The sequence below is a fragment of the Dipodomys spectabilis genome, unplaced genomic scaffold (genome assembly GCF_019054845.1).
Source record: "Dipodomys spectabilis isolate Male_0828 unplaced genomic scaffold, ASM1905484v1 ptg000067l, whole genome shotgun sequence".
Lineage (NCBI taxonomy): Eukaryota > Metazoa > Chordata > Mammalia > Rodentia > Heteromyidae > Dipodomys > Dipodomys spectabilis.
Genome location: NW_024870744.1, coordinates 1 through 26,485, shown reverse-complemented (window position 1 = coordinate 26,485; position 26,485 = coordinate 1). Strand labels below are relative to the sequence as shown.

Here is a 26,485-nt window from a genome sequence, read left to right as displayed (position 1 = left end):
CAGCAGGCCCACAGAAAAGAACAGAGGAGTCTTACAAGTTTGTCAGATGTAACTTTCGCCCTTAATAAGACCATGCTTTTATAAAACTAATTCCAATGACAAAAAAAAAAAAAAGCTATTCTCATTTTTCTTTCTTACCATGAGTTATTTCATCCATATCTGGACTAGTGACAGAATCTTTACCCCCAAAATCAGAGCTGCACTCAGATCTGAGGTCTTCAATCTTATTGGGAATGTCCTCAGATGTTGCACTTATTCCTTTAAAAAAAAAATTTAATAATGAGCAAAAAAGAAAAGAAGCACAGTAGTCATACAAAAACTACATGAAGTTTAGATATAAAGTATATGGAATTTAAACACTGTCAAATTTTCCTTTCTTCCTTCCCTCCCTCTCCTCCTCCCTTTCTTTCTTTGGTGTGCCAGTCCCAGGGCTTGACCTTGGGGCTTGGGAGCTGTCCATGAGCTCTTCAGCTTAAGACTAGTACTCTACCACTTAAGCCACAGTTCCTCTTCTGGATTTTTGTCATTAATTGGAAATAAGAGTTTCTGGGACTTTGCCTGCCCGGGCTGGCTTCAACTGTGATCCTCAGATCTCAGCCTCTTGAATAGCAAGGATTATGTGTGTGAGTCACCAGTACCAGCTTAACACTTCCAAATTTTATGTATCATTGTTCTGTACATATGAGGTGTTAAGTATTATATATCCTTTATTATACTGTTCAAATGTACTTACCTTACTTTTATATAACAGCTTATATAACTTTTATATAAGCAGAATTATCATGTATTACCTAAATACTGTAACACAGGCTACTAAGAATAAAGATATTGCCAATTACTTCAACAGGATGTAAAAGCCATATGTTAAGTTCTCAAAATAATTTTGTTCCCTGGAAAACCACTGGTTCTTAAAAAAAAACATATCTCTTTGAAATCAAATTTATAAGTGAGGAGGAGGGGAACACCTTCAAATTCCTATACCTTAAAACAAGACAGACATACCGGACACAACACTGAGGCCTGGTGTGCTGGGGCGGGAACTGACCTCCCTGACATCCGTATCATCAGATGTGCTGCCCAGTCCAGAACAACTCTCCAGCTCTTGTAGGCGCTCCTCTTGCTTTAAGTCTGGGGCCTCTAAACCAAAGACAGGAATCACTTAGTGATTCTGTTAGGTATACTATAATGTATCAGGGTATGAATAAAATTAGTATAAATAAGTTTTCTAATTATAGACCAAACCTAGTTAACAAACCTAGTTAGATCAAGTGTCAAAGGAGTAAGGTATGTTTTCAGCTCAATGTAAGCTAGGTGACAATTGTTTCTAGATCATTAACCTTTGTTGGTTAATATGTAACTTGACAAAAAAGTACACAAAAATTCAGAATAACTACTTCCTAAATTAGAGCTTCTACAGATACTCAATTGATGGTAGGCTAATCACCAGACAAGGGGATCATGTCTGAATATGCTACATTCCAGAACGTACTTTTTCTTCTCTTGGTGGTACTGAGGTTGAATTTCAGGGCCTCAAACATAATAGTTATGTCCTTTACCATTTGAGTCATACTTCCAGCACATTTTGCTCTTCTTATTTTTGATATAGGGTCTTGCTTATACCTCAATCCTCCTACCTATGGCCTCCAGAGTAGCTGGGAGAATAGGGCTACAATACCATACAAGGCTTGTTTCGTTGAGATAAAACATTTTATTTATTCTTTTTTTTTTTTTCAGTACTAGGGTTTAAACACTGGTCCTATGTGTGTTAGTTAGGCAGGTGCCCTAAGGATTGAGCCCCACTCCAGCCTTATTTTCTGCTGGTAATTTTTGTGATAGGATCTCACTTTTGCTCAGGTACATGTTTGGCATGACTTATCTATGGTAGCTTCCTGGGAACTAGAATAACAGGTACATGCCACCTGGTCCAGAGAAATGAGGTCTTGACAACTTTTTTTCTAGCCTGACTTGAAACTGATCTGCCTGATCTCTACTTCCCAACTGCTGGTATTACAGATGCAAGCTATCATGTCCAATCTCTACTTTTTCTTTTTTTGTGCTGTCTGGGCCTGGGCACTGTTCCAGAGCTCTTTTGCTCAAGGCTAGAGCTCTATAACTTGAGCTATAGCTCTACTTCTGGCCTTTTTGGTGGTTAATTGGAGAGTAGAGTCTCATAAACTTTCCTGCCTGGGCTGGTTTTGAATCACAATCCTTAGATCTTAGCCTCCTGAGTAGGTAGGACTACAGGTATGTGCCACTGGTGCCCTGCTTACTTAGCTTTTTTTTTTTTTTTTTTTTTTTGGTTGGTCATGGGGTTTGAACTCTGGGTTTGGGCGCTGTCCCTCAGTTCTTCAGCTCAAGGCAAGCACTCTACCACTTGAGCCACAGTGCCACTTCCGGTTTTCTAGTGGTTTATTGGAGATAAGAGTCTTATGATAATACAGATGTCACCCCCTTTTGTAGCTTTGACGATTTGAATCAGATTTCAAATAAAATCTGAACAGAAAAGCAAAACAAAAAAAAAGAGTCTTATGGACTTTCCTGCCGGGTCTGGCTTTGAACCTCGATCCTCAGATCTCAGCCTCCTGAGTAGCTAGGATTACAGGCATGAGCCACCGGCACCCGGCTACTTAGCTATACTTAGTTATTCTTAGACCAAATAAATCAGATAGAAAATAATTAAGATATATAATTAATTATATTTGCATTCAGATAGTTGACATTTACTTGAAAGCAAAGATCTGACTTCATGAGAAAAAAAAAGAGTAGACATAAGAAAAAATTAAGTACAGCTGGGAATGTGGCTTAGTGATAGTGCTTGCCTAACATGCATGAAGCCCTGGGTTTGATTCCTCAGTATCCCATAAACAGAAAAGGATGGAAGTGGCACTGTTGCTCAAGTGGTAGAGTATTAGCCTTAAGCAAAAGAAGCTCAGGGACAGTGCATAAGCCCTGAAAGGTTAAAGTACTTGAGGCAGTGACTATTTGTTGCTTGTTTCAGAGCAGAGCAACACATGGTGCTAAACCACCTGGTTGTGTGCCTTTATAAGACCTGCAAATCCTTAGCTCGGGGCTCTCCTCCTGGGCTCCACTGTGTCAGAGTGTAGGACGAGGCCCAAGCTGCAGCCCTTTTAAATAAAACAGCTGTAGAGTCTGACTCTCGGTGGTCTTCTTGGTGGCGGTCCTGCAACCTTGGCATAACATATTAGTGGGGGCTCATCCGGGATCCCCCCAAAGACCCCCGAGACCTCAGACTCCAAATGTAAAACAGTGCTGTCTTTGTTAATTTGTCTTGTCCTGTTGTCTGTTTTACTTTCATTTTCCCTTGTGAGGACAGCCGCTCTGATTCGTAAAGGATTGTTGAAGCGGACGCGCTTACACAACAACCCTGGAGGAACTGGGAGACATCTCATATCTTCTTGTGGGGTGGGGGTAACCCTGTCGTGTGAAGCGGGGGTCCTTGGAACCCTGCCGTGTGGGGTAGGGGTCCTGGGAACCCCGTCGTGTGAATTGTGGGGCGGGGGTCGGTTCAGTGTTGAGCCAGAACTGACCACTGTGGGTCTGCTCCTTCTGCTGTGGGGCATGGGTGTCCCATTACAGGAGTCAGCGGACCAATTCGGGAGATCTCCACTTTGTAAGCTTTTCTTCGTAACTGTCAGGCATGCGTGTGTTTTATTTGTACTGTTTGTTTTTTGGACTGTACGGCTGATGGGACTGGAAACCATGGACACCACTCCATCTAGCCCCCTAGACTTACAAAAAGAAACTAAGAAAGAGGAAAAGAAATTGTACCCCCTGTTTTTCAGGGAGATAACTTGGAAGAAGAAATGTTTTCTCCCCCATACTCCCCTTCCCAGGTTCCTTCTGCAGAGCCTGAGAATGATCAAGAGGAGGAGGGAGCTATAGAACCAGAAGCCGAACCCTCGACACCTGCCCTTAAAGTGTCTGAGGGGCCAGTTACTCGACGATGCCGTGGGATCAGCCCCACTTCTAGTGCAGCTGTTTTTCCCTTACGCGCCGTAGGTCCTGTGAATGCAGATGGTCAACAGCAACTCCAATATTGGCCATTTTCTACCAGTGATCTATACAATTGGCACACCCCAAATGCCCCCTTTTCTGAGAAACCCCAGGATTTAATTCGTTTGCTTGAAACTATTCTCTTATCAGCCCACTTGGGATGATTGCAGTCAGCTTTTACAGGTCCTTTTTACCACCGAAGAGAGAGACTGTATCTGAGAGGTGGCCTGGAAACATATCCCTGGCCCCACAGGAGCGCCCATCACAGATCCTGCCCTGATCGCTGCCTATTTTCCTGAGATCCGACCAACATGGGACTACAATACAGTTGAAGGTAGGGAGCGACTCCTCGTCTACTGCCAGGCTCTGTTGGCAGGTCTCAAGACAGCGGCTCGCCGACCTACTAATATGGCCAAAGTTTATGATGTTAGACAGGGAGGAAGTGAAAGTCCGGCAGCATATCTTGAGCGGCTCATGGACGCTTTTAGTCAATATACCCCATATGATCTTGAGACCCAGGAGTCGGCTCAGATGATTATGTTTGCCTATATAAATCAAGCTGCACCAGACATAAAGTGAAAATTGCAGGCTCTAGACAGACTTGGTGAGAAGTCTATTATCTAGTAGTCATAGCAGAAAAGGTTTACAATAAGAGAAAGACAGAGAAGCAATGACAGGAAAGGAAGGACAGAGAACGTGAAATTGAGCATGAAAAGAGACCGGGCCAAGGAAAAGAGGCCAGACTTGTTGGACTTGCCACTATTGCATGCCGAGCATACCTGGTTCACAGACAGCAGCAGTTTCATTAGAGATGGAAAAAGGCACGCGGGCGCAGCAGTCACCGCGGACACTGAGATAGTGTGGGCAGAAGCACTCCCCCAGAGAATGTCTGCACAAAGAGCAGAACTAGTGGCACTAACAAAAGCCCTACAAATGGGAAAAGGGAAGAGACTAAACATGAACACGGACAGTCAGTATGCTTTTGCCACTGTGCATGTCCATGGAGCCATTTACCAAGAGAGAGGGCTGCTGACAGCTGAGGGAAAGACTATTAAAAAACAAACAAGAAATTTTAAGCCTCATCCGGGCCATATGGGAACCAGCAAACATTGTCATTATGCACTGCCCTGGCCATCAAAAGGGAACTGATTCTATAACCAAAGGAAATAACTTGGCCGATCAGGCAGCTAAGGAGGCGGCCCTCCAGCCCAGAGCGGAAGTACTGACTCTAGTAGACCCAGGGCCATGAGCTTTGCCTCCTGAGCCTCAGTACTCCCAAGAAGACTTGAAGTGGATAAAGAAAATTCCCATGGCCTATAAACCCCTGGGCAGAGAAGGAAACAAAGACTGGTGGAAAACTGGTGAGGGGAAACTTATCTTGCCACAAAGATTGGGCAAGGGGATTCTTTTTTTGTTTGTTTGTTTTTGGGTCTGGTCGTGGGGCCTGAACTCTGGGCCTGGGCGCTGTCCCTCAGCTCTTCAGCTCAAGGCTAGCGCTCTACCTCTTCCGCCACTTCTGGCTTTTTTTCTTTTTGATTATGTGGTGCTGGGGAATCTAACCTAGGGCCTCAGGCATGCAAGGCAAGTGCTCTACCACTGAGCCACCTTCCCAGCCTACGGGCAAGGGGATTCTTAAGAGAATCCATTGGGTCTCTCACATGGGAACCTGAAGAATGCAGGACTTGCTCCAACACTCAGAAGTAAAAATTAGGCAAGGAAATCAACTCATTGAGGACATTGTTAAAAATTGTAAAGCCTGTCAGCTCAACAATGCCCCCAATCAACCGGTTACAAAAGGAACTCGCCTCCATGGAGATAGGCCAGGTGTGTATTGGGAAGTAGACTTCACAGAAATTAAAACTGGAAAATTTGGATACAAGTATTTGCTAGTTTTTGTAGACACCTTTTCAGTATGGATTGAAGCCTACCCAACAAAGCATGAGACTGCGAACGTCATGGCTAAGAAGATCCTGGAAGAAATACTATCCAGGTTTGGCTTCCCATCCACCATCAGGTCAGACAATGGACCGGCCTTCATCTCAAAAGTAAGTCAGGGAATAGCTGCGGCACTGGGGATGGATTGGCACTGTGCTTATAGACCTCAGAGTTCAGGGCAGGTAGAATGAATCGGACTCTAAAAGAGACCTTAACTGAATTGGCCTTGGAGACTGGAGCAGACTAGGTATCACTCCTTCCTTTTGCCCTGTTTAGAGTAAGAAATTCACCGTATCAGCTTGGCTTTACTCCTTTTGAAATAATGTATGGACACCCTCCACCATTTTCCCTAGCCTTCAGACTGAATTGCTTGCTGATTTGGATGATACTGAATTTCTGTGTAAGCTTGACTATTTACACCTGGTACATAGAGTATGTGGCCCCAGCTTAGAGCATTATATGATTCTGCTTCTATTCCTACCCCCCATTTGTTTAAGCCAGGGGACTGGGTGTTTGTTCAAAGGCACAACTTGAGATCTCTGGAACCACAGTGGAAGGGACCTTACATGGTGCTACTGGCTACACCAACTGCCCTTAAGGTGGACGGCATTGCTGCTTGGATCCACTGCTCCATGCCAGACCAGCTGACCCTTTTGCCCTGGACGACCGTGGGGAAACATGGGAAGTCTCCAAGCATCCTACCCAAACACTCCGCATACGCCTCAAGACAAGAAAAATGGACTAATTGTTATTGGTATACTCATTCAAGATCAAGAGCTGTTGGAGTTTAGTTTTGGGCCAGAGCCACAAGATTGTGGCTCAGGACCATAAGTCAAGGGGGGAATGAAAGGTTAAAGTACTTGAGGCAGTGATCATTTGTTGCTTGCTTCAGAGCAGAGCAACACATGGTGCTAAACCACCTGGTTGTGTGCCTTTATAAGACCTGCAAATCCTTAGCTCGGGGCTCTCCTCCTGGGCTCCACTGTGTCCGAGTGTAGGATGAGGCCCAAGCTGCAGCCCTTTTAAATAAAACAGCTGTAGAGTCTGACTCTCGGTGGTTTTCTTGGTGGGGGTCCTGCGACCTTGGCATAACAGCCCCAGACCAAAAAAAACAAAAAAGCAGAAACATTTTACATACATATGTATACAAAAACACTACACATATAAATCCTCAGGACTACGGTCCAATTTATTTTCTTCTCTCCTCCCCAACCCAAGTACTAGGGACTGAACTGAGGGCCTAGCAAGCTTTACTTTCAGCCCTTTGGTCTACCATGATTTGAGATAGGCTTGGCCTTGTACTTGTAAAATTCTCCACCTGTGGCAAAGTATCAAATTTCAAAGTACTCCAAAAACATTAATTTTTTAGAGTTTTCATTAGAGATAACTCAAACCTCACTTGTTGGAAAGTCAACTACTCTGTGTCTAAGCAATGTTGTTACTCCTAGCTTTCCTATCTTGAGAAGACCCACTCAGGACTGAAATGAGTTCGAAAAAATTGCTGCCACACTGAACTGTCAGAGAACATCTTCCATCCTAAGTTTTTGCCATCCAACACTAGTGTGTGTGTGTGTGTGTGTGTGTGTGTGTGTGTGTGTGTGTGTGTGCAGATACTGAGGCTTGTACTCAGGACCTTTGTATCTGGCTTGGCATTTTTGTTCAAAGCTACCAACTGAGCCACATCTCTATTTCCTGAATTTTTTTTAATGGCTAGAAAATGGTCCAATTTTCCATCTAATTCTTATCAATGTGATCGTCTCACATTTGTCAAATATATTTAAGCTAGATGTGGTTTGCACACCTATAATCCCAACAGTTGGGAGGATGAGGCAGGAGGATGATGAATTTGAGGCTAGTCTGAGTTAAAGTGAAAACACATAGCTAAACCAAACAAATGGCACAGGTGCTAATGGCTCATGCCTACAAGGCTAGCTACTAAGGAGGCTGACACCTGAGGATCGAGGTTCAAAGCCAGCTGGGATAGAAAACTCTGTGAGAGTAATCTCCAATAAACCACACACAAAAAAGAGGTGGAGCTGAGGCTCAAGTGGTGGAGTGCCAGCTTAAACAAAAAAACCTAAGAGACAGCACCCAAGCCCTAAGTTCAAGCCCCAGTACCAGCACAAAATTAAAAAAATGCTCTGAATAAGATGTGCATAGTATAGAAATTAGGAGCCAGGAATTGGTACTTCACTCAATAATCCAAGCTACTCAGGAGGCTGAGATCTGAGGATGAGGTTTGAAGCCAGTGAAGCAGACATATCCATGACTCATATCTCTCTGATTAGGCAGCAAAAAGCCAGAAATAGAGCTGTGGCTCAGGTGGTAAAGTGGTAGCCCAAGCGAAGAAACTAACAGACAGCATCCAGGCCAGAGCCTGAGTTCAAGCCCCAGTACTAAGAGGGAGGGGAGGGAGAGAGGAGAGAAAGATAAAGATTTCTGAACAAATAAAAAAGCATATGATGACAGCACACTAACCTGAGTCACTTGGTAATACCTCTACACTCCAAGCTTCACTTGTTGTTTCTGATATAGTAGAACCTGTGCAGGGGTCAAGAAGCACTGACCCTGAACCTGGGAGGCACAGTAAACTGCCCAACATGTTCTCTGCTGCTGCACCTGTAAAGAAGTAGTGAGCAAAGTGTTAACAAGTATCTGATGGATGGAGCAGTGATGGTGGAGGAAGGCTAAACACTAAGTAAGCTGACAAAATCTTTTCTGTACCACAAGAAAGACACCAAAGTGAGAATTGTAATTACAACCTAGCACACACAAATGTGCAATGGCACATTTCCTTTTTATCAAGTTCTTCTGCTCACTTTTGACTGTCCATTAAAAAACATACACACACAAGCATGCATACACATGCACACACACACATTTTTGGATTGAGTTATTTCAACTGGCCTCCATTTTGGTTTTTTCAATATATTTTACATGTTCTCCTGGAATCATTCTAAAACTGTAGTCCTACAGGATTACTAACATTAGAGAAACTTAACCATAGAAAGTTATACTGGCCAATTATGTTTTCTTCTGCACATTAGCCACATATCCAAAGCAATAAGACATACTTGCAAGAGAATATACTCTCCTTCACAGTACTCACTCTACTGCAAATACAGCTAATTGCTCAAATACAGCTTACTGCCAAAACCAATACTTTGGCATCTGGCATAAAATAATACAAAACCAATTAAGAGATCTATTTAACATTACTCAAAAATACAAACATAAAGAGCTAAGCATTATTGTATGACTGAATTAAGAACACTGAAGCATCCATCAAGATGCATTGTACTCATAATCAGACTTGTGGAATTCAAAAACATTTTTTTTTTTTTTGGTCCGGTCGTGGGGCCTGAACTCTGGGCCTGGGCACTCTTCCTCAGCTCTTCAGCTCAAGGCTAGCACTCTACCACTTGAGCCGCAGCGCCACTTCCGGCTTTTTTCTTTTTGCTTATGTGGTGCTGAGGAATCGAACCCAGGGCCTCATGCATGCAAGGCAAGCACTCTACCACTGAGCCACCTTCCCAGCCCTCAAAATTTTTTGTACAATTACTTAAAAAAACACACACACACACACAAGCCGGGCACTGGTGGCTCATGCCTGTATTCCTAGCTACTCAGGAGGCTAACATCTGAGGATCGTGCTTCAAAGAGTCCATGAGACTCTTTTTGTTGTTGTTGTTGGTTGTGGAGCTTGAACTATGGGCCTGAGTGCTGTCCTTCAGCTCTTCCGCTCAAGGCTAGTGCTCTACCCCTTGAGCCACAGCACTACTTTCTCTATGAGACTCATATCTCCAATTAACCACCAGAAAAACTGGAAGTGGTACTGTGGCTCAAGTGGTAGAGCACTAGCTTTGAAGAGTTGAGGGACAGCACCCAGGCCCAGAGTTCAAGCCCCATGACCAACAAAAAAAGTAAAAGAAATCCTCCCTTTTACAGCTAATATATGCTAATAAAAAAAAGACAAAACACTTTCCCCCTTTCTTTTCAAAGGATACCTCTTTGGAACAGAATAAATGCAGAAGTAAGTTCATTTTAGTAGGTTTCATTTTATTAGAGCTTCAACTCGGGGCCTGGATGTTGTCCTTCAGCTTTTTCACTCAAAGATTGACACTTACTTGAGCCTTGCCTCAAGCCCTTTTTTTTTGGTTATTTTTTTTAGTAGGTTCTTGCACTTATGCCTGGGCTGGCCTGGACCACAATCCACCTATTTTTGCTTCCTGTATAATTGGGGTGACTGGTATGAACTACCTAGGCTTTTTTTGGTCAGTCATGGGACTTGAACTCTGGGCCTGGGCACTGTCCTTCAGCTCAAATTGAGTGCTCAACCACTTGAGCCACAGTGCCACTTCCGGTTTTCTGGTGGTTTATTGGAGATTAAGAGTCTCATGGACTTTCCTGCTTGGGCTGGCTTTGAACTGCAATCCTCAGATCTCAGCTTCCTGAGTAACTAAGATTACAGGCGTGAGCCACTGGTGCCCAGCTTTTTTTTTTATTTCTTGATGCCAATACTGGGACTTAAACTTAGGGCTTACATGCTGTCTCTTAGTATTTTCACTCAAAACTGGCATTCGACCAGCTGAGCCACAACTCTACTTCCAGCTTTTTGGTAGTTCATTAAAGAGAAGAATACACAGATTTTCGGCCCAGGCTGGCTTTGAACAATTCTCAGAGTTCAGCCTCCTGAGAAGCTAGGATTACAGGAGTGAGCCACCAGCATCTAGCTCATTTTATTGCTATCTAGTGGTGGTGCTAGGGATGGAACCCAGAGCCCCCCAAATGCTAGGCAAATGCTCTACCACTGCGCTACATCTTCAGCCTTCATTTTTAAGAACTTAATTATCATATTATTCCCAAAGATTTTATGGCTATTATCTGCACAAACTTTCATCTTAAAGTAAGGTATTTACTGTCAAGTGGAGAATATTTTTATCATAGACCGAGAGTACATACTATGCCATGAAAACAAGACTTGACAAGAGGTAATTAGAAAGTCTGAGTTTTCTTTTTTTTGCAGTATTAGAATTGGGGAAACTACACTTAGAAAGAGTATCCAGTGTCCTGTACCATATAGTTTTCAAAGTTTCCCAGTCAGGTGGTCACCCATACCACCCTCCATCTATCCGAAGAATAACACTCTCTCTCATGAAGGACAGGAAGACATAAAACTACATCTATCTATCTTCCAGACACACTGAATGGACATCAGTTACCTGCAATTTCTTGTAAGCGATCTTCCTCAATGTTAGGGTCAAAGTCACTTCCCAGAACATCTGTACTCCAGGTCTCACTCACTGTTTCTGATATGTCTCTATCATCTGTTAGACCCATCATGTCACGAATCTCAAACTTCCTTAGCTTATCATCAAGATTATCTTGCGTGGTAGCTATCAAAAACAAAATTAAACACTTAAAAATTTTTATCATCACTAAGCTTGTAGTTTCATTCTAGATCTAAAGACCAGCCTGCTCCCCAATGGCCAACTCACCTCTAGCTAAAATTAGAGATCCCTACTTTATCTACTATTGTTTGTATGTGTGAGTTAGCCCAGTGCAAATTAGAATGAATTAACTCACCCAGACTTCAGAGCAAGTGTTTTCGGTAGTTTACTGTGCCACATTATTATGGTGGTAATCAGCTAATAAACACATACTATAAATGTTTTAGACTTGACATGGACAACTCTGGTCTGCATTCTAAAGTTTTCATTCCATTCTAGATCAAGTTATGTGAATTTACTTTTTGTTGTTAATGTTTTTGTTTTTCGTTTGGTGTTGGGGACTAAAAGTAGAGTTTCATACCAACTCCCTATGCATGTTATATATTTTGGGTTTTTTCGGTCAGTCATGGGGCTTGAACTCTGGGCCTGGGCGCTGTCCCTCAGCTCTTCAGCTCAAGGCGAGCACTCTACCACTTGAGCTACAGCACCACTTCCAGTTTTCTGGTGGTTTATTGGAGATAAGAGTTTCACGGACTTTCTTGCCCGGACTGGCTTTGAACTGTGATCCTCAGATCTGCCACTGGTGCCCGGCTTTGTATTTTGGTATTTTTGAGACAGGGTCTCATTATGTAATCCAGGCTGGCATCAAACTCACAACACAGTACTTCAGCTTCCATCCAAAGTGCTGAGATAACAAGCTATGTGCCCAGGCCTCAATTCACTTTCTAGCATTTCACAAAATAAAGACTGCCAACCATCTACATTCGAATCACCCAAAAGTCTCTTCAAAGAAGTGCTATTTATTTAACTTGTCATAAACATCTGTCATAAATACATTATTTCAGGTTTCTATGTTATTTGCAGCAAATAATTATAACTGTTACTGATTATGAAACATAGCAGTATTTTTATTCAAGCCATACATATTCTAATAGGAGTATTTGGGGGCGGGGGCAGGTAGTCCTGGGGCTTGAACTCAGGGCCTAGGCACTATCCCTGAGCTTCTTTTGCTTAAGGCTTAGGCACTATCCCTGAGCTTCTTTTGCTCAAGGCTAGCAATCTACCACTTGAGCCACAGCACCACTTCTGGCTTTTTCTGTTTATGTGGTACTGAGGAATGGAACCCAGGGCTTCATGCACACTAGGCAAGCACTCTACCACTAAGCCACATTCCCAGCCCATAGAAGTATTCTTATCTTTCTAAAAATGGACTGAGCAGGCTATCTAGAAATAGGACTTTTTCAAGTAATTCTCAGGCACCCTAAGTCTAACAATCATTCCTTCACACTCTATTTGCAGTAATCTGTCCTAAACTTGATTCTCTGAAATAAATCTGGAAATGTTTCCAATTTATCATCTTAAAGCACAAGAGGCTATCATCCTCAACCACTCATCTAACATTATCTTGGCTTGCTATAAAGCTGACTTCCTTCAGTCTGTAACAGGTATCACCCACTTTACAATCATCACCCACCTGTCTCCTCTGTACTACCTGATTAAGTACTATGGTCTCCACTTCTATTTCTCATATACTTGCCTTGCACTTACAATGATCTATCTCCAACTTCTGCCTATACAATGGCTAGTGCTTTCTTCCAGTAAGCTTTTGTCTGGCACTTACAACTATCAAAAGAAACTTGGTTTTCTGATGCTGTGTTGTTTCAGTAGTATCGTCTGAATTCAGGGTCTGTACATTTTCCAGACAGACATTCTACAACTTGATCCATGCCTACAGCTATTTTTTGCTTTCGTTATTTTTAAAATACGATCCAATGTTTATGTCCAGGCTCAGCTGGATCACAATCCTCCTACTTACTCTCCCAACATAGTTGGAATGACAAGTACATGTCACCTGGATCCAACTTTTTATTGGTTGATAGGAGGGGAGAGAGGTGTCTTGTGAATTTTGCCCAGGCTAGCCTTAAACTATGATCCTCCTGATCTCTACCTTCTGAATAGCTAGGATAATAGTCATGAACAACTGCAGCTGGCCCAATATTCTTTTTATTGTCAGTCTTGGGCTTGAACTTGGGGCCTGGGAGCTGTCCCCGAGCTCTTTTTGCTCAAGGCTAGTGCTCTATCACTTTGAGCCACAGTGCCACTTCAGAGCCAAGATACTTTTAAATATTTGTATGCTCTTCCTTTCCTTCCCAAATTCTGTTTCTTGAAATCTGAGTAATCACTTTATCCTTTAAAAGTTACTAATTAAGAGGCCTAATGCTACAAAATTTAAAGGAACTTACACTATATGTAATTTAATACTTCACTCATCAATTAAACACTTTTGGGGGGTGATAGTAAGGTCTGAAGTTGGCCTGTATTGCTAGGCAAGCACTCTACCACTTGAGACATGCCTCAGCCCTCAAACACATTTATAAGGACTACTATAACACTAGAAGTAAATATATTCTATAACCAAATTAAGTTTATTTTTTTTACTGCAAATAGCCAACTTACATGTAAACACATTGCTTATCTTACAATAAGGCAAGTTTGGTATGTGTACAACTGTGCTCAACTTTACCTTGCTCATGTTCTAACAGTTGTAGAGCTTCAACTCCATTACTCCCAGAAGGTCCTGCTCCAAGTTCTGACACAGACTCTCCTTCCAGGTCTAGAGAAGACACCGAATTGGAGCGATTTGAAGGACCTAGAGAAATGTTTATTCCATGAGCAATCTTTCAAAAAAATCACCTATAAGCCACAATGACATTTTTCCTATCTTGGAGAGATACTATAAACTGATTAAAAAGTCTTTGGGACATGTTTTGGGAGTAGGCAAAGGAGAGCAAAGGAATCGAGGGTGAACAAATGTAGTGGTTATATGCAATGCACATTACATAAAAAATGAACTAGGTAACTTAAGGGTAGGGACAAGAGGGAGAAAATGGGAGAGAATGAAGGAAGCGGGTGACACTGACCAAGAAGCATTGTACTCATAACCTGACTTATGGAATTGTAACACCTTTGTATAACTACATATAATAATGAAATAAAGTTCTTTTGGATTTTTTTTTTTCTATTTTGAACTCTTACCCTTAAGCTTATGAGAAAAGCACTCTTACTGTGAAGCCACGCCTCTAGCCCTAACTTGTTTGCTCATTATTTCTGAGATAAGGTCGCCTTTCCTGCTCAGGGGTGCACCTTGGTATGATCCACCACCTCTGTTAAGGCTTTTTGGTAGCTAGGATAACAAGCAAGTGCCACTGTATCCAGTTCTTTGTTGAGAAGGGGTTTTCTTATGAACCTTTTTATGCCCAGACTGGCCTGACACTGTGACCCAATAATCTCCACCTTCCCAAAATTTAGGATTAAAGCTGTGAATCACCAGCATTCAGGGTTTGGGGGAGTTTTTTTGTTTTTTTTTTGAGATGGGATCTTGCTATGTAGCCTAACCAAGTCTTGAACCAAAGATTCTTCTGTTGTAGCCTCCTATGTACTGGGATTACAGGGGTGCACAACCACTTTTTCAATTTAAAAGTGCTTTCAATACTAAATTTATGCCTTAAAAATATACATGTCCTGACCAGGTGCTAGTGGCTCACACCTGTAATCCTAGCTACTCAGGACCCAGAGATTTGAGGACCGTGGTTTTGAATCCAGCCTGGGCAAGAAAGTCTGTGAGACTCTTATCTCCAATTAATCCTGAGAAGATTGGAAGTGGAGCTGTGGCTCAAAGTGGCAAAGCGCTAGCCTTGAGCAAAAGCGCTGAGGGACAGCGCCCAAGCCCCACAACCTACACACACACACACACACACACACACACACACACACACACACACACACACACACACACACACACACACACACACACACACACACACACACACACACACACACACACACACACACACACACACAGCAATTCTGAGACAGCAATTCTGCTTCTAGAAATGTATCCTAGATAACAAAAATTAATGTAAGACTATTGTAGAACTTATTAAGTATTATAAATATCTAACAAGTAGAAGCAATCTACCTATTTATCACAGAAGAATGTTAAAATGGCTGAACACTAGTGGCTTATGCCTGTAATCCTAGCCACACAGGAGGCTGAGATCTGAGGACAGTGGTTCAAAGCCATCCCAGGCAGGGAAGTCTGTGAGACTGATCTCTAATAAACTACCAAAAAAGTCAGAAGTGGAGTTGTGGCTCAAGAGGTAGAGCATTAGCCTTGAGCAAAAGCAGCTCAAGGACACAGCCCAGGCCTCAAGACCAACAAGCACAAAACAAAACAAAACAAAATGCTAAAATCAATTGATATGCCTATTCCAAGTTAAAGAAAATTGGGAAGGTGGTTTAGTGACAGAAGGCTTGCCTACCATGAATGAAGCCCTGGGTTCAATTCCTTAGTCCTATATAAACAGAAAAGGCTGGAAGCAGTGCTGTAGCTCAAGTGGTAGAGTGCTAGCTTTTAGCAAAAAAAACTCAGGGACAGTGTCCAGGCCTTGAGCTCAAGCGGCATGACTGACAAATAAAAACAAAACAAAACAAAAACGTTATTTTCTTGGTACTGGTGGCTCACATCCTAACTACTAGGAGGCAAGGCTGAGAATCATAGTTCAGAGCCAGCCTGTAAGACTCTTTATCTTCAATGAACCACCAAAAAGCTGGAAGCTGACCTCTGCCTCAGGTGGTAAGACAAAAGCTTTGAGAAAAAAGCTAGAGGACAGTGCTCAGGCCCCAGTAGTGGCATAGAAACACAAAACCATGTTACTTAAAAATGTTAAACTAGCCAGCCTGTAATCCTAGCTACTCAGGAGGCTGAGATCTGAGGATCATAGTTCAAAGCCAGCCCGGGCAGGAAAGTCCGTGAGACTTTTTTTTTTTTAATTTTTTAAAAATTTTTATTTATTTTTTATTGTGAAAATACTGTACAGAGGAGTTACAATTACATGGGCAAGATAATGAGTACATTTCTTATCAAGCATTGTAGCCTCCTCCTTTGTTTCCCCTTCCCATCCCTCCGTGAGACTCTTATCTCCAATTAACCACCAGTAAACCAGAAGTGGCACTGTGGCTCAAGTGGTAGAGCGCTTGCCTTGAGCTGAAGAGCGCAGGGACAGTGCCCAAGCCTAGAGTTCAAGCCCCACGACCGACCAAAAAAAAAAAAAAAAGTAAAACTACAAGGGGAAGGAAATGGTATGTATATATTATTAAAACAAAAAGTTTAAAACTAATTCTGCTATAAGTAAGCTACAACATTAACTACTTTTAACATAATGGTGAAATTACAAACAATCACTTCTTTTCTATATTATCAAGAATGAATTATATTACTTTAGAAAGATTAGAGAAAAAGAATAACATTTATATTTACTTTTGTTTTGTTTTTGTCGGTCATGGGGCCTGAACTCTGGGCCTGGGTGCTGTCCCTCAGCTCTTCAGCTCAAGGCTAGCACTCTACCACTTGAGCCACAGCGCCACTTCTGGCTTTTTACGTAATGCTGAGGAATCAAACCCAGGGCCTCATGCATGCAAGGCAAGCACTCTGCCACTGAGCCACCTTCCCAGCCCTATATTTATTTTTAAATGTCATCAAACTTGAACTTTATTTTCATTGAAAAAAATTATCTCAAAATGTGGAATAATACATTTTCACTTTACAATCCTGGCTTAAAATTTTCTTGTTAATTCTTATTTCCATTGTACAGTGCTTCATGATGGTGTGTTTGAGTATATGAATAAAGGAATACAGAATAGTCAAGGTATATACAATATTCTGACATACTAGTAAGTCCATTTTTTCCATTTGTACATGCATTACATCCTTCTAAAGGAGCTCTATAAGCTTTGGTATATATCAATACTGAGAAACAATGCTGCTATAAACAGAATGCTGGTATTCTATTTAAGTCTGAATGAAGACTTACATCTTCATTTCATATGACCAACAGCTTATTGTAATCTTAGTTCCATTCAGGAAACAATCTTTACAGCCAACTGTTCAAACTCATTACAGGGAACTTTCTTTATTCTGTTCAGTGAGAGGCACAGATGGCTTAATTATAATTTATAAGGCTCCTTTAAAGAACACAAAACAAAATATTACTTGAATCACATAACCCTTCACCTTCAGATATGCCTTCCAGATTATCACTGCAGAGGGAAAAGCGCAACGTTTTATCAGGTTTACCGTGGAGTTTGTTTTCATCAACAGGGACATCTCCTTGCCCTCCATCCGAAAGCTGCATATTTAGGACCTAAGAAATAAAATGTCAATTTTGGTTTATTACAAATGAAAGAGTAAAGTCTAAAAAAAGAAAACCCACAGCAAATGCACACAACTTCTTTTAGATCACTCTTAAACAACAACTCCATTCACGAGATCTTTGAAGCATTAAACAGAATTCATGGGACACAAATGGATCAACTGAGCCAACTGAAGCTATGTTGCCTTTCTGTTATCTACAGCATTAAAGACAACAGGCAGGGCTGGGAAGGTGGCTCAGTGGTAGAGCGCTTGTCTTGCATGCATGAGGCCCTGGCTTTGATTCCTCAGCACCACATAAGCAAAAAAAAAAAAAAGACAACAGGCAGACATAAGATTATAGGAATCGGTGTTTTTGTTTGTCTCTGTCATGTCATATGTGACCCCTGAAGACCCTGTTCTATTAGCTTTGTGGTCAGCAAATGATCTGGCAGATTTCTTTTTGTGGAGACAATCTTGCTATGTAGCCTACGCTGGCTGTAAACCTGCAATTGTTCTACCTTAGTACTGGGATTACAAACATGTTCTTCCATAACTGGCTCTTGATTGGCAGATTTAGCTAGAAAACAAAGCATCCTTAAACCTTGCCAAGTTGCTACAGAGTAGCTCTGTGTTAGGGTACTGCTTCAACATTTAGCCAAGCAGTCTGCAACTTCAGTCTTTACTTGCTGATGTTTGTAGGCTTTTAAATTTTTTTTTTCTTTTTTTCAGTCATGGGGCTTGAACTCGGGGCTTGAGAACTGTCCCTTACCTCTTCGGCTCAAGGCTAGCACTCTACCACTTGATCCACAGTGTCACTTCTGTTTTTTGGGTGGTTTATTGGAGATAAGAATCTCATGGAGTTTCCTGCCTGGGCTGGCTTTGAACCGAGATCCTCAGATTCAGCGTCCTGAGTAGCTAGGATTACAGATTTGAGCCACTGATGCCCAGCTGTAAACTTTTAAATTTTTTAGTGCTAGTACCAGAGGTTGCACTCAGTGTCTTGCTTGAAGTTTCACTCAACTTGCTCATGGCAATTGCTCTATCACTTGAGCCATGCCTCCAGCCTAGCCTTTTGCTGGTTGAGATGCAATCTAAACCATAATCTTTCAGGTCTTAGCCTCTTTTCTTTTTTTTTTTTGGGGGGGGGGGGGGAATCCAGTCGTGGGACCTGAACTCTGGGCCTGGGCGCTGTCCCTCAGCTCTTCAGCTCAAGGCTAGCGCTCTGCCACTTGAGCCACAGCACCACTTCCAGTTTTTTTCTTTTTGCTTATGTGGTGCTGAGGAATCGAACCCAGGCATCAAGCATGCAAGGCAAGTGCTCTACCACGGAGCCACTTTCCCAGCCCCAGGTCTTAGCCCCTTGTATAGCTTGTATTACAATTATAAGCCATGGGCAGCTGACTTTCTAGGCTTAAGGTTTTTCTGAATACAGGATGTCTTTTTTTTTTTGAGTCGGGGGGTGGTCCTGGGGCTTGAACTCAGGGCCTGGGCTCTGTCCTTGAACCTCTCTGTGCTCTCTGTGCTACCGCTCTACCACTTGAGCTACAGGACCACTTCCATTGTGGTTCAAAACCAGCTCCAGCAGGAAAGTCTATGAGACTCTTATTTCCAATTAACCACCAGAAAACCAGAAGTGGAACTGTGGCTCAAACTGGTAGAGCACTATCCTTGAGCAGAAAAGCTCAGGGACAGTACTCAGGCCCTGAGTTCAAGCCCCATGGCTGACCAAAAGAAAAAATAAATTAAAAAAAGCTAGAAATAGGAATGTGTCTCAAGTGATTGGTTGTAAAAAACGTGAGTGAGATTGTAAGATCTGGAGTTCAAGCTCCAGTACTGGCATCAACAAAAAGAAGAAAATTTTGCCTTAGTTTCCTGTCTTAGCCTCTCAAGTTCCAAGATTATAGGCATGTGCTACCTCATCTGGTTTAAACTTAACACAGAGTTGTAAGTTAAATGTAGTAATATATTCCTACCTCATTTTCTGACATCATCCCTGGAGTAAGCTGGGGACCTGTCCCTAAGGAAATGACCAACACCTCTTCTGGTTGTACTTCCTGGATAGTTTCTTGAGATGATCCTTCATGGTCCATATGTAGATCCACTAGCATATTACTGCGACTTCTGCTCCGAGTTGCTAACAAATTAAGAAAGAAATCAAAGAATTTAGACCAAAAAAAGTCAAAATGAAGAAAATGGCACACTGAATTTTAAAAAATATTTTCCTTTAGTGTTGAATATTTGCACAGGCACAAAAAGTTATGAAAATATGAGTAATAGAAATCAAAACAAATAAAAAACATCCTCCCAGTTACTACACAGACAGTAGTGAGACACCATGACCCACATCCACTAGACAGGGAGTACATACTACACAGGTCACATCTGCAGTACGGCCAAATCATCCCTATCAATGGAGACTTTGAGGTAACAAGAAAAGCATTACCTCGCAGCTAGTCTTTTTAAAATACTTTGTATTTCCTATAAAATCAGTTACTTGTCGCAGATCTTCTATACTAAACTGAACTTGTGTTAGAAACGACCATGAGGAAATCTGATAACCATATAAAATTATATTGTCTGTTTGTTTTAGCTTTCCTTTCTGTTATATTTTGAGAGAGGGTCTATGTGTTGGATTAGCCTCAAGTTCGAGATTCTTCTGCCTCAGCCTTCCAAATGTTGAGATTATAGGTATGCACCACATCAAGCCATTTTATTTTTGTTTCAAAATAGTAAAAAGTATGATTTACTGAGAATAGTAAAACTTATTAGAATAGGAAGACACTTTCAGAGGTGAAAGTGGGTTGTCCCAGAAAAGTCACGAATGACAATCACTGCTACCTACCCTGGACCATACTTCTACAGATGTTTAAAAGCTTGGAGCACCAAGTTGCTTCCCAGGACCAGCTCATGGGAAGTAACTGACATGAAAAGTATATAGTAATACTTTTTACTTAGACACTGTTGACAAAGCTAAGATCAATTTTTGTTAGGGAGGCAATTCTACCACTGAGCCATGCCTGATATATATTAACCTCACTCTAGAAATGAAGGAGTGTTTTCCCTATGTTTGAATATGAAGTCCTTTCAGTTCTATGGAAACATCTAAAATTAATAAAGGAGTCAACTATTTTTGTTGTTCTTTCTCTACCTAAAAGTAATTTTTTCTAAAATAACTTGTCCTGTATATCTTTTAAGAACTTTTAAACACTGAAAGATTTCAGTTGCTTATGATAATTTTTCTAAGAATTTTGATCTTCTGTGACAGTTTCAATATAACAGCTAGAAAATTCAATACAATAAAAAAGTAAATAGAAATCCTCTTTCCAAAAAGTATAGACATAAAGCATAAACACTTTGCTATGGGTGAAAGCTGATTTCCATGAAGACAGAAAGAGATGAAAATACAGTTACCTTCACTGTACAATGCTGTAGATGTGTTCATTAATCACTTTCAGTCCAAGCACTCAAGCACACACACCAGCTTCCAAAGTTTAAACAGGCTCATACACACTTTTATTTTTCTATCCCTCACTATCTTCTACTGAACTATGAACTTAAGTTCAACTTGATGAGCAGGTCTATGATTTAAGCAAACTATAATATATAAAAATGCAAATAACTGAATTTCATATAGCAATTTACATAAAGCAAAAAGCAACATGCACATGGAATACAGCTATATAAAGCATTTCTTAAAGCTATGTAAGAAAAGAAAAACAGCCTGTTACCCACCAAATGGGGTGACTAATGTAATGTGCGAAGTAAGGTTGGTAGCTGAGGAATCCCAGGCAGTGATGGCTGCTAACTGTTGTCCTGGGTTGTGAAAGCAGTAAACAGAAAGAAAATCAACCCTTTGAACAGTGGATACAATTTTAAATAAATATAAAATACAAAATTACAGTGAGAAAATATTTTTGAGGTTTACCGTCCACTAGGATCCACACCTAATGCCACTTTGGGAAGCAATTGTAAACAATGGGAAAATCTCATTATCCTTAGGGTAAACATTACAAACTGCGCCTAATATTAAGAAGTACCACATGTAAAAAAGATCACTTTTTTTCCTATTTTTAGTTATGAATTTGGCTTTTGGAATAGTGAAAAAGTGAGATTTGTCGAATATTTTGCCATATTCCTGCTAATAATATAATTCTATATTATACTAAGTGTACAGCAGATTAATTTTCAAATTTGTATTCTTTATTTTTTTTTTTTTGTCGGTCGTGGGGCTTGAACTCTGGCCTGGGCGCTGTCCCTCAGCTCTTCAGCTCAAGGCGAGCACTCTACCACTTGAGCTACAGCGCCACTTCTGGTTTTCTGGTGGTTTATTGGAGAAAGGAGTCTCACGGTCTTTCCTACCCAGGCTGGCTTTGAACCGCGATCCTCAGATCTCAGCCTCCTGAGTAGCTAGGATTACAGGCGTGAGCCACCAGTGCCCGGCTCAAATTTGTATTCTTAACAAATCAGCTCATGGAAGTTTCAAGATGAAATAATTCCATTCCTCAAGATAAAGAAAATGTAATGATGTTCACCAAGTGTAGCAAGTAACTCATTATTATGTTACTAAAATACTCCTGTCTTTCTGGTCTAAACACTTTTTCCATGCTTGCTAACGGTAACTACAAGTCAGCCTTCATAGAGTACAGGCTCTGGGGCTGGAGGTACATCTCAGCAGTAGAAAGCCTGTCTGGCAAGCATAAAGCCATGAGATCAAACTCCAATGAGAAGAGAGAAGAAAGAAATAGATCTAACTGTGCCTCAAATGAAAGACAGGATGTCTCTGTGGATTAAATAACATTTAGAAGAGGTTTACCCAGTGCCTGGCACATGCTACATGCTTAATTTTTCCAGATAGATAGATAGATAGATAACAAATTTGTTATCTATCTGTCCAGTAGACAGATAGATAACAAATACTAAGTAAATAAAGATTAAGCACATGTAATTGTCTTTTTTAAGTTTTTTTTGTTTTGTTTTGTTTTTAGCAGTACAGGAGATTAAATTCAGGCCTTGTGCTTGATAGTCAGAAACTCTACCACTTCAACCTGCCTCCCAGGCCATTTTGCTTTATTTTTTTTTCAAACATGGTCTTGTGATTTTGTCTGAAATGACCTGAGTGTCTATCTTATTTATACTTCCTGCACAACTTAGGATGATAGACACAACACTATGTCCAGATATTTATTGATTGAGATAGAGGTCTTTCAAACTTTTTGCCCAAGTTGGCCTCATACAGTGATCCTCTTGATCTGTTTCCTGTGTAACTAAAATTAGAAATGTGAGCTAATGCACCCAGGTTAGATTCTTGTAAAAATAATAAAATAAAATGAACATTCTGTTTTATTTTATAATAAATAGGCTAGCTGGACACAGTAGTTCAAGTATTTAATACTAGCTACTTGGGAGGTAGAGATCAGGGTATTATACTTTGAGGTCAACCCTGGGTATGTGAACCTCCATCTCATAGCTATATATGGTGATATGTGCCACCCAGCTATGGAGGAAGCATATATCTGAGCCTAGTATCACACACCTGTCAGCCCCCAAATTTGGAGAAGTTCATGTAGGATTGCAGCCCAGGCTAGCACAGGCATAAAGCAAGACCCTACCTCAAAAATAATAACCAAAGCCGAGCACCGGTGGCTCACGCCTGTAATCCTAGCTACTCAGGAGGCTGACTTCTAAGGATCATGGTTCAAAGCCAGCCCAGGCAGGAAAGTATATGAGACTTTTATCTCCAACTAACCATCAGAAAACCGGAAGTGGCGTTGTGGCTCAAGTGGTAGAGTACTCACCTGGAACTGAAGAGCTCAGGGACAGGGCCCAGGCCCAGAGTTCAAGCCCCATGACCAACAACAACAACAACAAATAATAATAATAATAACTAAGACAGGTGCCGATGGCTCATGCCTATAACCCTAGCTACTCAGAGGGCTGAGATCATGGTGTAAAGCCAGTCTGGGCAGGAAAGTCTGTGAGACTCTCATCACCAATTAACCACCAAAAAAGCTAGAAGTAGAGCTCTGGCACAGGTGATAGAGAGTTAACCTTAAGCAACACATATCAAGGACAGCACCCACAAAAAGTTCAAGTTCCACAAACAGTGTGTGTGCATGCATGTACACACACATGCGCGCGTGCACATACACACACACACACAGAGTGGTTCAATACCTGCCTAGCAAGCATAGGCCCTGTCTTCAATCCCCAGTACTACTAAAAAGAAAATATATATATAAAATTCAGATAGACAGACAGACAGACAGACACTTCAGGCCACATCTGATGATCTCATGCCTGTAATCCCTGCCAGGCAGTGATAGAGTACTTGCCTAGCAAGTACAAGGCCCTCAGTTCAGGAGGCTGCAATTCAGAGGATCAGAGTTCAAAGCAAGACAAAACAGAAAATTTACCATCAAAAAGCTGAAAGTGGGGGCTGGGAAGGTGGCTCAGTGGTTGAGCGCTTGCCTTGCATGCATGAGGCCCTGGGTTCAATTCCTCAGCACCACATAAGCAAAAAAGAAAAAAGCCGGAAGTGGCGCTGTGGCTCAAGTGGTAGAGCGCTAGCCTTGAGCTGAAGATGAGCTGAAGAGCTGAGGGACAGCGCCCAGGCCCCACGACTGGACCCAAAAAAAAAAAAAAAAGCTGAAAGTGAAGCTATGACAGTAGAGTACCAACCTTAAGAGAAAAAGCTAAGGAACTGCATCCAGGCAGGCTTTGAGTTCAAATGCCATTAGTAGTGCGTACACACACACACACACACACACACACACACACACACACACACACACACACACACACACACACACACACACACACACACACACACACACACACACACACACACACACACACACACACACACACACACACACACACACACACACACACACACACACACAGAGAGAAAGAAAATCTCCCTTCAGAAAACCAATATTCTAAGCCAGGCAGGAAGATTAATTGATTTAATCCCAACACGAGGGAGGCAGAGGCAGGAAGATCTCAAGTTTGAGGCCAACCTGGGTTACATAGAAAGTTCCAGGAAAGTCTGGGTTACACAGGATCCTGTTTCAAACCCCAAAACAAAAACAAGACAATCGCCAGTAGCTCATGCCTATAATCCTAGCTGCTCCGGAGGCTGAGATCTGAGGGTCCCAGTTCAAAGCCAGCCCTGGCAGGAAAGTCCATGATACTCTTATCTCCAATTAACTACCAGAAAAATGGAAGTGACACCATGGTTCATGGTAGAGTGCTTGCCTTGTGCAGAAAAGCTCAGAGTCAGTGCCCAGGCCCCACAACTGACAAAAAAAGAAAAGAAAAAAAGAAAAAGAATGCAGAGCAAAAACAAGGGCTAATGAAGAAACATTAAATTTAAGGAAAAGCTCCAACATGAGAAGCCCTCATTACCTATAGGCAATCTGTTCTTTTTGTTTGCTGGAGTGGTTGCTGGAGACATCTGAGGAGTACTGTAGGGAGTCATTTCTAAACTGCTGCTCTTTCCCGGCTTTGCCTAAGTTTGCCAACAAATTGTCAAGAGCCATTCTATCTATCTTCTCTCAGTTGATCTCCAGACATCACACTCTTCATAAAATTCACCTAATAAAATTAAAGAACCTTATCTAGTAAAATCAAATTTTCAAACACATATATATTTCTCATATAATATGCATAGCTGAAAGAATTTTGAGAAAAATCCCATTAAAAAATAAAGCCATTACCAGAGTAATTAGCTGACTGTAGGTTATATAAACCACGGTTCTGCTCAATCCTTCCAGAAGATTAACAGATGACATGGGAGGAGTCTCGACTGCGCGGCCCCCAATCACAACATCAAGAAAAGCAGCCACACAACTCTGTTAAAACAGGACAAGACCAAAGTAAAATTCTTCCCCTTTAAAATACTGGAACAAAATATGATTAAACAAGCATGCAAAAAAATTGATTTCTTGAGAATTATGTTAAATCTAACATTTAAAAAGTGAGGCTCTGGCTGGGAATGTGGCTTAGTGGTAGAATGCTTGCCTTGCATGCATGAAGCCTTGGATTCAATTGCTTAGTACCACATAAGCAGAAAAAGCCAGAAGTGGTGCTGTGGCTCAAGTGGTAAGTGCTAGCCTTGAGCAAAAGAAGCTCAGGAACAGTGCCCAGGCCCTAAGTTCAAGCCCCAGGACTGGCAAAAAAATTAATTAAAAATAAAAAATATAAAATGAGGCTCTTAAGATCAAAGAGACAAATGGCACATGTCCTACTTAATTTGTGAAAGTCAGATCTAAAACACAATGGGATATTGACAAATTACACAAGATTCTAGATACTCACATAGAGTGAGCCAAAAGAAGATAGTATTAGGAGAGAATCACAAAGGTGCAATACCCAAATACCTCTCCATAGGTATATAAAATAATATACAGCCGGGCGCTGGTGGCTCACGCCTATAATCCTAGCTACTCAGGAGGCTGAGATCTTAGAATCGCGGTTCAAAGCCAGCCCGGGCAGGAGAGACTGTGAGACTCCTATCTCCAATAAACCACCAGAAAACCGGAAGTGGCGCTGTAGCTCAAGTGGTAGAGCGCTCGCTTTGAGCTGAAGAGCTGAGAGACAGCGCCCAGGCCCAGAGTTCAAGCCCCACAACCGACAAAAAAAAAAAAAAAATAATATACATACTGAAATGAACTCCAAAAATATGGGGGGAAAAGGACATTTTTCTCAATTTGTTTCCTCTTTTTCAGATGACTCTGTATTCTTTACCTTATATACGGTGTATTCACGTGCACATCTGTGGGAGGATGTGGGGAGGGCACAGAATCCAAGAAAAAAAGGGTGAAAAAGTGCAGCACACCAGACATTGATAAAAGTGAACTATGCAATGGGTGAAGATGGGAGGGAGGGAATG

At 41.6% G+C, this 26,485-nt stretch overlaps 1 protein-coding gene across 4 annotated transcripts in view; it reads right to left on the bottom strand.

Moving 5' to 3' along the window:
* LOC122108922 (GTPase-activating protein and VPS9 domain-containing protein 1) overlaps window positions 1–25,115 on the bottom strand; it is a 65,848-nt gene extending 40,733 nt beyond the window's left edge. For 2 of the 4 annotated variants that reach the window (XM_042680968.1, XM_042680971.1), the window contains exons 1-9: window positions 25,000–25,115; window positions 21,325–21,405; window positions 19,566–19,726; window positions 17,473–17,602; window positions 13,924–14,049; window positions 11,172–11,345; window positions 8,428–8,568; window positions 1,003–1,137; window positions 139–258 (exon numbers count right to left, since the gene is read on the bottom strand). In XM_042680968.1, coding sequence (XP_042536902.1) covers window positions 139–258; window positions 1,003–1,137; window positions 8,428–8,568; window positions 11,172–11,345; window positions 13,924–14,049; window positions 17,473–17,602; window positions 19,566–19,726; window positions 21,325–21,405; window positions 25,000–25,072 — 1,141 coding nt within the window. In that variant the 5' untranslated portion in view covers window positions 25,073–25,115. The remainder of the gene's footprint in view (window positions 1–138; window positions 259–1,002; window positions 1,138–8,427; window positions 8,569–11,171; window positions 11,346–13,923; window positions 14,050–17,472; window positions 17,603–19,565; window positions 19,727–21,324; window positions 21,406–24,999) is intronic. The other 2 variants (XM_042680970.1, XM_042680972.1) reach the window with 2 other exon arrangements.
* Window positions 25,116–26,485: the final 1,370 nt, after the last annotated feature.